Source organism: Triturus cristatus, chromosome 9 (assembly GCF_964204655.1).
Source record: "Triturus cristatus chromosome 9, aTriCri1.1, whole genome shotgun sequence".
Taxonomy (NCBI): Eukaryota; Metazoa; Chordata; class Amphibia; order Caudata; family Salamandridae; genus Triturus; species Triturus cristatus.
Window position 1 is genome coordinate 169,081,699 of NC_140592.1, and position 17,873 is coordinate 169,099,571.

Here is a 17,873-nt window from a genome sequence, read left to right on the forward strand (position 1 = left end):
TGTTAAAATCAGTGATGACCCATCGGAGTCTGAAGCCCGAGATGAAGACCTGCATTATCTCCCTCTTTTATAAAGGGAGATTCTAACTGGATCCCAATGAGGGTATTTGTCTTCTCTGCACCAGTGTGTAGATGCCCAAATGTAGATTACTCAGCCTGACATATTATCCTGACCCAGTTAAATGCAAGGCTTCAGTCAGTGGAAGAACTGCGACTTCTAAATACAGCTGGGGAAGCTGTTGCAGAAGAACCTTCTGTGAAGAATTTAGTGCAGGAGAATAGGACTGGTCATCATTCTAAGAAACTGCAACTGCTACATTCTCACTACGCCAAAGTATGAACGAATGAATGATTTGCTAGCGTGTAGAGTGCGCTACCACGCCCAAAGGAACATCCTGGCACTAAAACTGCATGTAAATGAATTCATCCCAACCAAGGTGATCTGAAAAAATAGAAGTGAATCACAGAATGAGCGAAAGACAGTGCAAGTCCGTGGCTGCAAACAGCTTCGTCTTCAACTGCTTTAAAAAATTGCTTCCAATTCAATGAATCTTAGGTGACTAGGCAGTTGGTCCCATACCTTAGCACCCAGAACAGCAAAGAATTTGCCTCCTCCTGTTTTGAGTCTAAAGCGGAGGGGCTTCAAAAAGTTAGCATATTAAGGCCTCAAAGTCCTTTTGGTTGTGTAATGGGTGGAAATGGCCATTAGATATCTTGGCCAGTCGATTTATAAACTCTAAAAAGTGAGTAGGCGAGTTTTAAAAAGGACCTTTTTGTGTACTGGAAGTCAGTGTAAAACTTTTAGAGCTGCTGAGGCCAATGGCCAGCAAGGAAGTTTCAGTACAAATCTTGCCGCAGCATGTTGCACCACTTCAAGTTTCTGAAAAGTTTGTTTTGAGGTGCCGGCATACAAACTATTGCATTAGTCCAACCTGGACATTATCATTGCAAAGGCCATTGTCTTTCTTGCAGCCAGAGGGAGGTACTCAAAGAAAAGAAATCAATGATTTTATTAGATTGAAAACATACCCATTACAGCAAGAGCTTGTAGACGGCTACACAGGGAGGCATCAAATTACTCTCTGAAGTACATTACAACCTCAACAGTAGTAGGCGGAGGAGGCACCGAATTGCACCACCGTTGAGCTGGGGAGAAGAAATTAGACTTCCCGGGCAGCATGATCTCAGTCTTATCTGTGTTACATTTCAAATGATTAGATTACATCAACCGGGTAACTTCGGTTAAGCAGTTTTTGAAATTGAGCTCTGAACTAATGGATGTCTCATCCATAGCTACGATCAGCTCCATGTCATCGGCATATGATGTAGTTTGACTTCCAAAAGAGGTATTTAACGAGATCAAGGGGGCCATGTAAATATCAAATAAAGCAAGGCTGAGAGAGGAACCCTGGGGTACCTCGGAGGTGACAATCTTTGCAGGGGACAGAAAAGGTCCCAACGCCAATGTTTGTCCACGCTCTGTAAGGAAGGATTTAATCCAGGATAGGGCAAGATGTGAAATAACACAGTTCTTAATATGTTGGAACACAATATCATGAGAGATTATATCAAATGCAGTTGATAAGTCTAATAAAATCAGTACTGCATTGTTTCCAGAATCCAAAGTCAATTTTAAAGCATCTGCGACTTCCAGCAGCGCTTACTTTGTGGAATGCCTTGGGAGTGAAAGCCAGACTGCTCGGGATAAAGTATATTAACCTCTTTCAAAAAGACAATTAATTAGTCATTTACCAATTTTTCCATGATCTTAGTGTGGAGAGTAAAGAAATAGGATGAAGATTTGAAAGTGTGGTAGGATCAGCAAGATATTTTTCTGCAGTGGTTTGACGACTGCTAATTTCCAATTAGTCGGAGCCTCTTACAAGTCTTACGGGTTTAAGGTGACTGTGGTTTTGCCAAAGAGAGAGATACTCTGAATGATAGGGAGCCCAGCAATATCAAAAGGTCCCTCAACAGATGCCTCGACTTAGACCCAGATATCTCTGAACCCCAAGGTATGGCTATGACTTGGCATCCACTGTTCTGGGCTCAAACTCTTGCTTTTCAAAATCAATCACTTCCACATTGACAGCCTCCATGTTGACCAAGATCGGGTGTGCTTGTGACGATGAGTTGCTATCCATATACCTCCAGAAATGGCAGAAGCAACATTATTAGAGGAAAAGAGTGCCATTTTGATCTCTGCCACCCAAGTTAGAAATGATGCGGAGGTTGAAGTCCAATTCCCTATTTATTGCCCGGAGATTACATTTTCCCTGTTCCTCAGACTCCTATGTAATATTTTCTGACAAATCTCACTGTCCTTGATGGAGTGAGAGTCGGGAAAACAAAGCATGCAGACATCATGGTCATCATTCCTCAACATTTCTTTCCCAGAATGCTAGGCATTTATCAGAAAATCCTGACTTAGTGGCCAAAAGCAACAGGCTGGAGAAATGCCACTAGCAAAACTAGGGGAAAATAAATACTTATGGCAATGAAAAAGGTTAAAATAAAGACTACACCCTTGGATGTTGAATGAAAGCCCAAAAACTTAAACCCTGGTGTCATTATATCAAAACAGCCTAAATCAAAGCTGGATTATGAGTAGGAAAACCCAACTGCTTAAGACACCTCTGGCCCTAATAGAATACCGCAGACTTCCTAGTTAGATTCTTAAAAGAGCATGGCTTATTCTCAAAATGTGTCTGTTTTGAATTGGGACAACACTTCCTGTGTTTCGTTTACTCTAGAAACACTGTTAAATACCCCTTGAGCAAGTTTTCTGTTTATTAGTGTACAAGCGCAGACATATTCCATATTTTATGAATATTTGCAAGAAACCAACAGTGAAGAATGAGTTGATGTGGTCACCAGTGTAGGTGTTTTGCATTGAGATGGTTTTTCCGCTCTCTGCAGTGATTCTGACTCACATTCAAAACACATGGCGACTGAAGTGGAGTCTGGAATCCCCTTGTCTGCATACCCAGATGTGTTCATGGATGATTTTAAATAGCTTACTTATTTGAGGAGACCTGTTGGGATGGTGAGGGCAGTGTTGTGTTTTCTCCTTTTCCTTAACTGATGATTGGTAATTTCTCCCCCGCAAATTACATTGCCTGGAAGAAACATGATCACGCTCCTAGACACGGAGAAAGTAGGGTGAAGGGAATGGATGGAGGTTGAGTGGGTGACAGCCCTATCACTTTCGTAGGCGTACAGTCATAGTTAATGCTAGGGGTTAATGACCAGTGTAGCTCAGTGGCTACTCTTAGTTTGTTGACTGAGGTGTCGTCTCGTGGAGTGGAGTGTGTTCTCTTATAGTTGTTTAGTTAAACTGGAGTGCAGGAAGGTTTGGATTCCAGTCCAGTGAATATTGAATTATTTTTGTTCTTTATTGTGGTGTTTTTGTTTTTATTCCAACTTTAATTTTCTCCCTCCAGGCTAAGGTTATTGCCTTATTCCCGACACCGATGTCATATATTTCTTGAGTGCTCTGGTCTAAGAGGTTAGATCATCTCTTGGGGTGCCTGTATACATTATATAATCATCTTCACAAGCCGGTGTCAAGTCCATCAGGTCATTCTCTCACTCCCACATGATTAACTTGGGGTTGGGGTTGCATTGATGGTTCCAGGACTGGGACTAAGGAAAATGCACATTTGGATTGTACCTACAAGACCCTCAGTAATGAATACTGATTCATGACCTGGAATTTAATAGGTCTGTTCCAGTCGAACAAATGACATAGGGTGCGGTCTTATATGACACGTCAAGACATTCAATTTGACTTCATACAGCATGCGTGCATACGTGGGGAACAAGGTTTTAAATTGCAAAACATATGGATGGGGAACAATATTATACAACCTACTAATCCTAGGCATGTCCTGATTTGGATTAAACCTGATGAACCATCTAAACACACTTTTGTACATACTAAAAAAGAGTAGATATATAATTGTGAAGAGTTGCCTGAATGGGGACTTCTGTGCGTGGTTAATGTGAATGCCAAAGGTGGCAAAAAATGGCAGTGCATACAAACAAAATGTTATGTTCGGGTGGGATTGTTGATTTCACATTGTACAAATAATTTTTCCCTCTTGCCTCTTCAGTATATAGCAGCCCTGTTGGGACTCCTTCACACACTAGGTGCTATAAGGTTGTGGGAACATTTGCACCCATAGGACAAGGAACATCCGTCCTACTCATCAGTGCAAAAATTGCATACCGGATTTCATCTGTTCTTGCTGGCTGCAGAGATGGTGGCAAGGTGCTGAATGTGGAATACCTTAGTTAAACTCTCTCATACAACAACCCTGTAATCTTGACACAATGCTGAGTAGACCATTGACTTGTAATCCAATGTGGCACTTATACTTGGCTCCTTTAAGGTTTATGGTTTTCGGGGGCTATGTGGCTGTGGCTCATTATTTTGTAAAGATGAGAGGTTTATGGAACTGGCATAGGGCTTTCAAGGCGGTGGTAAGAGAAGATGTACTGTGGAGATGGGTTGTTCCAAGAAGCTGATTCTGTACAACCTGAAGGAGACATATGTAGGTCGTTGGTGCAGTGATCTTTCCTGCTAGGTACTGATTCCCAGCAACAAGAACTAGACACACGACACTCATCGAGGACAGGATTTAATGCTTGGAATTTGTCTCCTATCTTGCAAAATGACATCTGAAGGGTGATAAATTATAAATGCCTTGGTGTGGCTGATTCTCGGTCAGTCCTCTACAAAGGAGATTACTATCCTTAAAGCACTTGATGGTCAATTGTCCAGCAACAGGAGGGAATTAATGAGATCTTATCAAAGTACTATCCGCTTCTACACTCACAATCCCCTCCCCTCATTCAGATCAGGTGGGGATCATTTGTCAGATGCCCTTTAACCATAGTTTAAATGTGAGCAGAGGGATTTTTTTTAAAGGAGCCCATCATGAAGGAGGAGTTCAACATAGTCCAAGACAATCTATGAACAGAGATAAAACTTCGGGCTCCCACTCAATTTCTTTGATACACAGATACTTGCTAGTAACTAACATTCTACCGTTTTATACATTCTTTCGCAGAATCAGGTAATTTCTACCACTAGATGTCATTGCTGTTGTGATGGTCAAACCTTGCAGAGATGTACTTTATAACGCTTCCTTTTGTCTGTTGTCAATGTTCAACATGTATTTCTACCCTGAAAGCAACTCATTTTACAACCTCCAAACCATCATCCAACCTCTGACACCTATTTGATGTGATAATGGAAACATCGCCCTGAGACTCCCTTCAGTTGCCAACTTGGACAAAGAGAAAGTGCATGGCAAACTAGGCTGGGAGTACCTGCAGCAGGTTCTCACAGCTATGAAGTTCAGGCTAGGAAAGCTCAAGTGGATCAGTCTTTTATACACTGATCCGGTGGTTCAACTCCTTCCATCTTGTCTGCTCAAGCACTTTCCAACCAAAAGTCAAGCACTGCTCGCACACTACTTGCCAGTGATAGAGGATGCTGTGATAGTCTGGGGGCTTGTCTATGGCGTTGAGGTAAGTCGGCTCTGCACTCCTGTTGGAAACGACCACATTTATTTTCAAGCACATTGTTGTGAATGTATGATTGGAAACAACCTGTGCAGCGAGTCTTGCCAGAAGGTCCTAATGGTGCACATGTGAACCCCAACAACATAGGATCATACAACTGAGATTCGTGGGGTGTTTTCTCCCAATCCACAGCCTTCTCATTCATGTAACTGACAGCCCCCTCCCTCACCTCTCCCAACAGATGCCTGTCTGGAGTCTTAACCGCCCCTATGGTGCTTGTAAGGCTCACAGACAGTGCGTAACTTCCTCCTATGTAATTCAGTTTCCATTATTTAGCAGCATTCAAATGAAAGAAAATGGTACTAATAAGCTGTAACAAAACATCCTTCAGTACAGCATTGACACAGAAAACAATCAATGATGTGAATGATCGGCAGGTGTACAAGGAGGCAGCAGTCAAACTATTTGCATCTTTAAAGCATGATAAGAAGTGAGTCCAATATAAGGATCAAAGCAGACAACATGTCCCACGGATCCAGTAACATATATAGTCGTCCATTAACAAAGCCTGAAAGTAAAGCGTGCTGTCACGGAATAGCGCATCAAGATGTTAAGAATAAATGTGACTGGCATTCAGTTTCATGTGACGGATTAACCAAAAGTCCAAATGATTTAACGTGGAAAAAATACAAATAAAAATGCATATACTCACTCTTCGCCTGCGTTGTTCGCTGTTCATCTACAAGAGGAAACATATTTCATGTTATTGAAATTCTGAACCAATTAAAAACGCACACTTATTGCTAGCGATTTGAGGACATTAAGTGGCAGTCATGCATGCCTTATACAGAATTGTTGTGCCCCCCCCCCTTCCCTCCATGCACTTTACTCGGATTCAATGCGCATAAGCTGTTTGTGCTTTTATGCCTTGTGTCAAGGTCTCCAATATGTAGCAGCAACTTTTCACTAAGAAACTGATTTTAAAGCGAAAACTCAAGGTTGTGTCTAAATTGGGATTACAGTTAGTTCAGATCTACCACACTCATGTGTTCGTTCTCGGCGTGAAACTTTCGTCAGGAAAAATCTGCGGAAATTTGCATGGGGAAATAGATCTTTTAGAGGTATCAGCTGCGCGAGCTCTGAATATCAAATGGTATATCTCATACTGACCTCGGAATTGGCTGGTATTTTCGAGCCAGTGAGAAACCGCACCTTGTGGTATTTCTACTTCCTGGGGAAGAATTACCATGCCAAAATGGCTGGGTTTGTCTTTAGGTTTGCAAGCATGCACTCTTGAAATGTTTCCACTCCGTTTTCTGATTGTGAAAACTTGTATTCCTTATAGATCATTTCCAAGTTATTCAGGGGATGGCAATGGAGAGCCCCCCTGGCCAGATGGTAATCATAAATTTCGTTTGTATTTCTGATTCAATGTACTGCGCCAGTGGGTCGACAGTTCAATGCTTAAATTTGTAATAAAAAAAATATATAAGTGCCAGGGCCCTTATCAGAAAGCAGCTGCAGCTTGTGCCACCTATTGTCCCTGCCAGAGCTGCCAATGACAGTACCAACATAACTAATAGCTGCCACACTCCTACAAGTGTGATGATTCAGACTATTCCAGGCCCCCAAAGCTATACGAATGGCTTAGGCGGCTGGAATTAGTCTTTTTAATGTGTATTTAATGAATAAACAACTGTTGTTGTCCTCATCTCAAATTAGATAGACAGCGCCACCATGTGGCCGACTGTCATAAGTGCGGTCTAGAACAATTAAGTACCTGTGCAGAGCACCGGAAACCACAGGCTCTATCTAATTAGGCACTACTGTGTTGTGGGGGTAGTGGTGGAGAGGGGTGGTGGGAGGGGTGGAGGGAGGGGGGTCATCCTCTGCTAAGGCAAGGAACGTCACCCACTGCTTTGCAGTTTAAAAAGGAAAACTCAAATGATAATAGCCAATGTTATTTAACATTTTATTTTTCTGTTCCTACTTAGCCCCTTCGCTGCTAGCACTTCCTCCAACCCCCCCCCCCCCCAACCCACCCCGTGCTAAGCCTGTTTTTTGACTATTTGGGGTAGTTCGTGCTTAGGCCCCTGTAACTTTTTGACCATGTAAGGTATCCATGCCAAATTTGCATCCTTTTCTTCCAACATCATGGGGATTTTAAAGGTACCCAGAGTTTGTGGATTCCCCTGGAGGGGACCCAGAAATTAGCCATAAAGTGATGCAAATGAAAGCATCTGGTTTTTCCCCTGCAAATGTTATCAACAAAGGGTTTTTGGGGCTGAAATCACAATTTTCCCAGCTTTCAGGGACTGACAGATTTTTGTTAGAAAACCAAAAATGTTTACACAGTTTCGGCATTTTATTTTTGATATTTTTTGTGCTTTCAATTTTATTCCAATTAACAGTAGAAATGGGTGGGAAAGCAATAATGGATCCTGGAAAGCTATACATTTTAGAAAAGTAGACAAAATTCAGAATTCAGCAAGGGGTCATTGTGTAGCTCCTTTATGGTTTCCTTATAGAAACTAACTGTTGAAAATAGAAAAAAGTGAAAAGGAGTTGAAAAAAATAGCCATTTGTGCCAACGTTTTCACCTGTAACTTCTTCTAATTATGACAGATGTTTGAAAGCAATATATCGTTACAGCCGCTGGACCTTTCTGGTTGTGGGGGTATATGGGACTTGCAGATTCACCAAGAACCCGATGAACCCAGAGAAAATAACTCACCAGAGTCTTGCAATGGTTTTTTATTATGTACGGGTATATAGAAATTAATTTGGGAAAATATATACAGTGAAAAATCGGGATGAAAGACACCTATGTATTTCTGAAATTGGAACAAAATATAGAGTTTAGAAAGAGTAGCTATTTGCACATTTCCAAAATTGTCAGTACCCATACTAGCATGAAAATTATAGGATATGTTTCAAAGCGACTTCTTTTTTACACATTGTTTTTCATTTGCAAGGCAGAAATGCATCGAAAGTCAATAGGTAATAACAGCTCCTCTACAATTCTGTGTTACCCTAAGTCTCCCAATAAAAATGGTACCTCACTTGTGTGGGTAGGCCCAGTGTCCAAGACAGGAAACGGCTCAAAACGCAACTTCATTTTTACAGTGAAAACTGACCCTTTTTTTGCAAAGTGCCTAGCTGTAGATTTTGAACCCTGGCTCTGCCGGCACCGAGGGAAACCTAGAAAACCTATACATTTTTTAAAACTAGATATCTAGGGGATTCCAGGATAGGGTGACTTGTCTGGCTTTCATCAGGTTCTGTTACCCAGAATCCCCTGCAAACCTCACACTTTGGGGGAAAAACACATTTTCCTCACATTTCTCTGGTGGAAAGTTCTGGAATCTGTGTGGATCCACAAATGTCCTACCACCCAGCGTTCCCCCTGGTCTCCCGAGAAAAATGGTACCTCACTTGTGTGGATTTGGCCTAGTGACCGCAACCGGAAACAGCCCAAAAAGCAACATGGACACACGACATTTTCACAGTGAAAACTAACCCTATTTTTGCAAAGTGCCTAGCTGTAGATTTTGAAACCTAGTTCTTGGGGGCCACTGCCAGGTGGGGCAGAAAGACTGGAATTTTGTGGGTGGGGAGGGATGGGGGCATTGGCCTCCACCCCTAAATTAATCGTTAAAAAAGCAGATTGGGGGCTACTGCCCCCATCTGCCACTCCCAGTGAGAGAGGTTAGAGTACGCAAATTAGTTAGTAAAAGTCAATGTTTATTGATTCAGTTAATTAAAACTTTTTCAATTGAAAAATATATAACTAAAACACATAAAAACAATGCAAAGATATAAACAAGTAAAACCCATAAAATTACAGTCTGTGAAAGAATCAGCATGATTTTCTTTTTAAAGTTCATGCTATTGTATATTGTGTTTATATATTTACCAAACTGGACTAGTTCTGTTATATCCCTTGGGTTAAAAACAAAAAGCGAGGCTTCACTTCAAGTATAAGTTTTTGTGAAAAAGTTACAGCTTATTCCGAATGTGGTTTATGTGCATGCTGAGACTGTCAGAAGCTGATAACCAGACTCCAAAGCAGTTGTACATTCCAGCATAGGAGATCTTTTGCTGTACCAGCGACCAAGGGTGCCCATGCTTGTTTTTTCCTTCCGAGCACCATGACCTTATTTTTGTTAACAGTAACCAATAGTTTGTTGGCTATATTGTACTTGTTCAGTTCATCACTGTTAATACCTTTCTTGTGTATTAGGCAGATAACTGATCCATGCCATGATCAGTGGTGGCCAGCACAGGTAAGAGCGTCGGGCGGGGTGGGGAGGGAGAAGTCAACAGATGACGGGGTAGGTAAAATTAAATAAAAAAAGTCGTAAACCACTTCCCTTATTTCGCCGCATTGCCCCACCCCGCCTCACCGCTCTTGGTATGCCGGCTGCCACTGGCCATGATTGAGGGACTTGCAAATTAAGAAGAGCTGATCACTAGAGTGGGATTAGCCAGTGTGACCGAAATTCGAGATCAGCTCTAAACAGGCAGACAGCATAACCATTAGGGGCAGGGGCAGGGGCACCAACCGCACTGACTCATTTTGCTTGTAGAAACGGTCTTCTGATGGTTTATTTGTTGTCTCCTGAATCAATCCATCGACACAGAGGCCCTGCACCTAGACAACCCCCTGAGCTTCAGTGACTCCATTCCCCAGTGTGATGGAATTATATACAGGCACATGCATCAAAAGAAAAACCGGTCGCAAACAGGCAGATTCTCAGAATCTGCCCCTTTGCGACCGGTATTTTTGCATTTGGTATGCACCATCCCAAATGCAAAAATTGCAATTTAAGTAATCTCTAAATTGCGATTACTTAAATTGCGATTGCATTTAAGGAATCACAAATTGAGATTCCTTAAATGCAATGCACTAAATTAACAAAATTAGCGATTTCGCTAATAGGGGGCGCAAATTACCATGAAGTTGATCTTCATGGTAATTGGCAAAACCTTTGAAAAATGCACTTTTGTGCATTTTTCAAAGCTTTTCGCCCTAAGTGGGATGGGTATTCCCAGACGTGGGACCCGTGCTCACTACGCCACTGGAGTCAAGCTATCCTGGCTGATGACGGCTGATAGCCAGAAACCGGTCCTAGGATGCTTGATTCCGGTCCAGTGAAGACATGGCTTGGCAGTTCGGGCTGGACTGTTCCCATGAGACACAGGGTCAAGACTGATTTGCATATGGCCATGTCTAAACTGGGGTGGTGTAGTGGGCAAAAGAACGATGGATTTAACCCAGATCTCTTGACTGGGGGAGAATGTCTGCATTGTCAGAATTCCGTCCATCAATTGTTTGTTGTAACGCTTTTCGCCCTAAGTGGGATGGGTATTCCCAGACGTGGGACCCTTGCTCACTACGCCACTGGAGTCAAGCTATCCTGGCTGATGACGGCTGATAGCCAGAAACCGGTCCTAGGATGCTTGATTCCGGTCCAGAGAAGACATGGCTTGGCAGTTCGGGCTGGACTGTTCCCATGAGGCACAGGGTCAAGACTGATTTGCATATGTCCATGTCTAAACTGGGGTGGTGTAGTGGGCAAAAGAACGATGGATTTAACCCAGATCTCTTGACTGGGGGAGAATGTCTGCATTGTCAGCATTCCGTCCATCAATTGTTTGTTGTAACGCTTTTCGCCCTAAGTGGGATGGGTATTCCCAGACGTGGGACCCGTGCTCACAACGCCACTGGAGTCAAGCTATCCTGTCTGATGACGGCTGATAGCCAGAAACCGGTCCTAGGATGCTTGATTCCGGTCCAGTGAAGACATGGCTTGGCAGTTCGGGCTGGACTGTTCCCATGAGGCACAGGGTCAAGACTGATTTGCATATGGCCATGTCTAAACTGGGGTGGTGTAGTGGGCAAAAGAACGATGGATTTAACCCAGATCTCTTGACTGGGGGAGAATGTCAGCATTCCGCTCATTGCTATAACCCAGCAATGTCTTGACCAGCAGCCATTGGCCTTCCATAAATTTGGTTTAGGCAGCTCAGAGGGTTTTACTATATTCCTTCCTGGGTTGGTGCAGGTTATCCACCACCATTATTGTTTAATCTGTCATTTTTATAAGATCGTGTGGCTGTGCTAAGTGATCTTTTGCATTTTCTAACTGCATTATTATACCAACAATTTTGTTTTGATTTGTTAGGTCTTCCAGTCTTCCTGCTAAGGTTCCCTGCAGTGTTTACATGTTCGTGTAGCAAGTCTATGGCTTTAGGCCAGTTTAACAACGGTTGGTTATTATCTAGAAGATTGTCTAATAAGTTATCTGTTGACAAAGTTTTCCAGCTAAGCAATAGGCCCCACAATACCTTGTTCCATTTCAGGCTCTTTACCAATGTGATGGATTCAATACCTTCAGATTTACCAACAATGTGTAAGTCAGTCGCGATTTCAGCTTCTACCTGGTAATTAAGGAGAAGTTATCTCTATCGGCTCAAGGAAATAGGGTTTGCTGCATCTGAAAAGCATTTTTTGCGTTTGCAAACAGGCCAATTCTGCAAATCGGCCCATTTGCGAAGACAAAAATGCTTGATGCATGTGACCCTAAGTTATCTGCGGTTGGTTATTATTGGCATCCTATTTTCCCTATGTATATTCAGGTATGCATTAATAATTAGTGTCGATTTTGGGTGGCCCTTTAACTTTAGGTGCTGAATTGAAATGGCTTGTAGTGAGCTTTTGAGTATCAAGAGCCGAAATGTTGATAATTAATGCAGTGGAGTCATACATTGCTAGTCCCCCGCAGGCCTGCCATAATTATTGATTTTAATGGCAGGTTTGTGCAAACCATAGTAGTCTTCAATCGGGAGATGATAAATCACCCAGGTGTCTTGCAGACAGATGATGTATCCTGTTTTCAAGAAAGCTACGGTGTTCGACTGATCAAGAATTTGCTTAAGACCGGCCACATTTATGAGATCACAGTAAGGTCAGTGCCACCAACTTGAGCTACTCCCTTATTATGCTTCCTGATGTTGGGGACAAATGGTGGGCTTAGATATTAGAGCAGCAGGCAACCACCGCCAGTCCTGACCTACCTCTATACTTGGAGGGGGGTAATCATTGAACAGTACCTCTGAGTCAAAGAATTAACTTCTATGTGGACGGTGTACCCATGTCAAATAAGTGACATGACATAGGCTATGAGCTCCTGTAATAGCTATTCACCTTCATGCTATCCCTCGGATGGTCTCTGGCTTTAATAAAACAAAAGGATATTGTTCCTGCTCTCTGAGTTGGAGTAAAATGCTCCACTGTGCAAACATTTGCTGTTCTTGTAATATCAAGAGAGCTTGAGATGGCAGCCTGTATGATACAGTTATGGACTCCGCAGAAGTTGGAGATTCTCTAAACTGTACTCTTGGGATATCCCCTGAGTACAGATGGCTAAGTGAGGGAATGTGCTATAATTGACATAGGATGTAGGATATGTTTATTTCTATTTTTCTTTTCTACTTAGCCAAGAGTCAGTAGAGTTGATAGCTTCTGTTAACTTTGGTGAGGATGTCTGTGTCTCCTGCGAAACTATACTGAGATCAGCAATAGTGTCAGATGTGGGGACTTTATCTTGGGCTGTGTTGTTTTCAAAGTTCTTGACTGTTCCCTTCAAGAGACCTATATGATCAGCGTTTAGCTCCACAGTATGAGTACTAGACAAAGGGCTTGTTGGCCTACTTAATGGGCTTGAGACTTCTGAGGATGTTATTTGGCTGGAACTGAACATTTTCTTTAAGTTGATTATACAAATTGTAAGAAGATCTGGCAAAGTACACAATGTATCTACAATGGTTGGACATGCACATTGCCTAGTCATGGTTGTAGCAGTGTAAAAGAGTAAGAGAGTATAATGGAGTCCAGTTTATTGATTTTGTTCTCAAGATGCAAGTGATTGCATGAGGTCCATCTGTAACTCTAATTTGTGTTATTGCTTGGTCAAAGCATTTGTGGCAGCTAGCGAGTTGAGTTAATGCTAGTAAGAATAGTCCTGGCCTCTTATTTCTGAATAGATTTAGATTTACCAGCTATCCTGTGCTCCTACATTGGTGGATGTGCAATGTCATCCAGAGGTTTTTCATCAGTGTCGTTTAAAACGAAACTACCAGTGTAGGTGGTAAGACAGAAAAAGAAGAGGATGCTGACAAAAGATATATGCAAAAGATCTATTCATGGGATGTCTGGTAACAACTCGATCTCCTTGACATTGCAATGAATTTGCACTTCCGTTTTACCCTTCCGGTGCTGGTTAAATTTCTGATGGGGCATAGAGTCGGTCAGGCCAGTAGACTAACCGGTAGTGAGTCACCTAAAAACAACCTAACAATCTCTTGCCCTGTTTTTTTCCTGCTTGGATTGCAATGGCAACTGTGGCTCCAAAATTAAGTCTTGCAGGTCACCATGCATTGCGACAGCGGCATCTGGGAGACCAAAGAGTGCTAAGTAGCTGTTTGTGTAGCTGACCCTACAGCAGGTCCCTTGAAGTAAGTTAGCTTCCATCTTTCAAGTACTCTTAAAGCTACATCTTCAGCTTTCTTAGACCCCTCACCAGCAATCAAAAAACATTTTCCCCTTAGCTGTTTCTTGGCTTCTATTTAATGAAGATTGAATTAATTTGAGTCCACATCATCACCTTTAGTATGACATCAATGCTTTTGCCGAGTGGATTTATTATACCTCATTATAAAAACTCTGTGCGAGAGTTTCAAATTTACAGAGAAAATAATGTCTTGCAGAGGATTCCTCTGATGACACCTGAATCCTTTTGGTACATTTTGTGGCAGTTGGTGCTTCCCACTAAATAACCATCACACAGTTAATGACACAAAAATGAAAACAGGATAATGTGACTGAGCCAACGTACCTCCTCCCTCCAATTTCCTGCAACTCCCAATTCCGCCTTGGAGCTCAAGATGGTCACTCCTCTTAAGTCCTTTGTGAGCCTTATGTCATTACACATTCTCTATATCTCTGAGATTAAGCGAAACAAGCAAAGAACCAAGTGATGCACAGGGCAGGCACAAGCACAACTGCCAAAGGTAAGTACGTTGAGGGAAAGAGGGCCTATCACAAGGTTCAGCTGCGTACACCAGAAGCTACCAAAGATCTGACCTTAAAAACGTGCACTTTAAAATACTCTCCACCCTGTCTGTGAATTAGTGTACCAGGGGCATTTATGATCAGAAAAGCAGGGTGGGGAGGGGGAAGATAGGCTTGAGCAAGGTAGGAGACAGTCCTGGCCCTAGAGTAGCATGCTGAACCAGAAGGTGGGGGTGACTCAACATTATGAGATACCTAACAATAGGAACCACACAAAACCATGGAACAAGAATATCGAGAACAGACTATCGAGGGACAACAGATGAAAAGTTAGGTGCATACAGGGAAGTATATATTTACTATTCCTAATTCTACATCTAGGTATCTTGAAGAGATACGTGTTGTGTAGGTGCATATATGAGTGGTTAAGTATAGAAAATGTAGACTTTCTTACCTGTTAATATTTCTTTTAATTTTTTAGGTCGAGCATTCAAGACCTCTTGTATATACTTTAGTATATACTTATATGTGTATGTATTTTGGGCTCTGGAGATCAGCCCTACGACTTGTCTGCTTTCACTTAGGTGCTCTTTTTTCTGTTCAACTGCCTCTATTTAACTGTCTTGATAGAATATGACCAGCAGAGGTCAGTAAAATACCATAATTGCTTTCTGCTGAGGGACTTTCTTTTTATAATTTTTCTTGCAACTGCCTCTATTTAACTTTCTTCGTAGAAAACGACCAGCAAAGGTCAGAAAAATACCAGAATCACTTTAGCATTCTCTGGATTCCAGTCCATAGAAATTGTCTTCCAGGAGCACACGTAGACAATAATATTTTTTTCAAATCTTGTATTTTCCGTGATATGACCACCGAAGGCCCTGCTTTTATATTAAAAACAGAGCTTTGGACTATACCATTTCACGCTGAAAGGCAATATTTCTCTCCGTGCGTTCCCACACATGGAGTGACACACAGTTTGGTGCTTACTTTCCCTCCATGTTAAAGAACAGTAGATGTTTCAGCATCCAGGCTAATGTGCTGCATAGCTAAATACATAGAAGGTCCCAAAGGCGAGACCAAATGCATTGCAAGTGCTTGTTATATTTTGTCCTCGATATTGTGACCCATCGATATTCTGGGTGCACACCCTGGTAGAATGCCCTGGTTCATTTGGTTAAGGTGCTGTCAAGTTTGGAGGATATAAATGGGGTGCTGGGGTGTTATACTCTTGGGGGTTTAATATACTAGAGAGCTGTAGTTGATATGCTGATATTGTTATAATATTGTATATTATGTACAGCTGAGCCATAGGATCTTATTCGTTATGTTAACTTGTTTCGAAACAAAAGTTCCCCTTTCCTACGTGCGTGAAAAGTGTCTGTGGGCTTTTCAAATCCAATTTCCGTTAGTCCAATAAAAGGTCTTTTATAATGGACATTTTAAGATTTTAATAAGTGAAAAATGTGCAATAGCATGAAATTATGTTAGTCCTAATTGAACCAAGCTCAATAACCAATTTCACTGATGTCAAACATTTCACCATCAATTGTGAAAGCTTGTTATTGCTTGGGCATTAACAAATCACACTTTTGTCCCTTCATGCATACCACAAATAGAGAACATGCAGAAAAATTATCTTAATATATTAACTTATTTTAACTCACACTTTCTGGAAGTTCAGGTTCAGGGGGAGTAGGCACCCTCTTCCTTTTCTCATCCATTGTTTCTTCGTAAGAATGTAAAGCTTCTTTAATTCTAAAACATAGTTGGAAATTAGACGCAGGAAACGTGGGTTATAAACAAACATTGAGGCAAATTGTAAGCGAGTATGAATATAGGCACATATGAGCGAGCAATCCATGACTCAAGGTGTTAGGGACTAGACCCAGAAAGCATGCAAGACTTCTCCTGCCCGTAAATTCCGTGTTAGAAGTAGGTGCAGGTAATGATCCATAAAAGACATTCTTTCCACAACCCCTTTCTATAACCCGAGGGAACAGGCATACTCCAACCCCAAACGTGCCCTAACATGATGCCTAATAGCCAAGCTAAGGTTTCAGCAAAATCACATTATTATCGATCCCACCAATTTTCAGACTGTCAACCATTATTAAACCAAGATGCACAATTCAGCAATGTGTTTGAAATCACACTTGGGAACCACATCAATTAAAGGGGGTGAATTTATTTAAATCAACCAGGCAACTTATAATGTGATGCAACATTTTCAAAGATTGGTAGGGTAGGACAGGTTTGCAGCTAAACTTCTAATAGTTGATGGCGAACTAACTAAGAGAGTAAATTATTTATGACTGAAATCGCAATACCATCTTCTGATCAAATAGAAATAAATATTGAGTCGGTCAGATGGATGAATGTCCTTTTGTTTTAAACACACTTAATTGAGTTTTTTTTGGTTTAATAAATCGTACATGGAATTATATACTTTTAAAAAAACATCCTGGCAGTGGTTATCTTGCATAACTACAGATGTGCGCCTCAATATTCCAGTGTTTTTAAGCATTTGCATAATTTCTAACAGTTGGATTAATGTCTTTATGTTCTAAGAATCATTGGCAGAAAAAAGAGATGGAACTAGTGATTTTTGTAAAAAAATGCAGACAACTAACAACAGGGATCAGCGATAAAAAAAGATGACTGGCGCAGCAAAGGAGCAAAACTGCTTCCAGCATGCAAATCAATTAGTTAGATGTACAGACATTTATTTGTTGACAGACTTTTGAGGATCACAATTATATATAAAATGGGTTTTGTGCAGTCGGGCTGGAATCTTGATACACAAGGGATTTAGAAGGAGCAAAAGAAAGTCTAGAATTGGAAAGCATACTGTGACCATAGTTGTGACAGGATCAATAGTTTGCCAAATTTTGTGTGCCACATGGAATATTTGTGATATGTGAGTGACTGTGGAAAAATATTATGGATCAGTCACAAATACAAACGATACAAAATTAACATGAGAATGTGAATCAATTTAGGGGCTTTTCTAAAATTTGTAAAGTTCCAAAGGAGAAATTGATGTGTTTTCACCCATCGTCCACAACTCCACTGGCTCCCCCAATCTACAAGAGAATCACCTTCAAGCTCCTTACACATGCCTACAATGCTCTCCAGGATGCAGAAACAGAATATCTGAACCACCGCCTCGCATTCCACGTACCCGCCAGACAACTCCGCTACGCCCAACTTGCCCTGGCCTCCCTTCCATGGATCCACAAGACCGAGACTGGAGGAAGATCCTT

General features: G+C 41.6%; 1 protein-coding gene across 1 annotated transcript in view; it reads right to left on the bottom strand.

The window, feature by feature from the left end:
* DNAH12 (dynein axonemal heavy chain 12) overlaps nt 1–17,873 on the bottom strand; it is a 1,449,067-nt gene that overhangs the window by 1,325,527 nt on the left and 105,667 nt on the right. Inside the window, exons 3-4 of the mRNA XM_085624669.1 lie at nt 16,275–16,365; nt 6,244–6,270 (exon numbers count right to left, since the gene is read on the bottom strand). Coding sequence (XP_085480795.1) covers nt 6,244–6,270; nt 16,275–16,365 — 118 coding nt within the window. The remainder of the gene's footprint in view (nt 1–6,243; nt 6,271–16,274; nt 16,366–17,873) is intronic.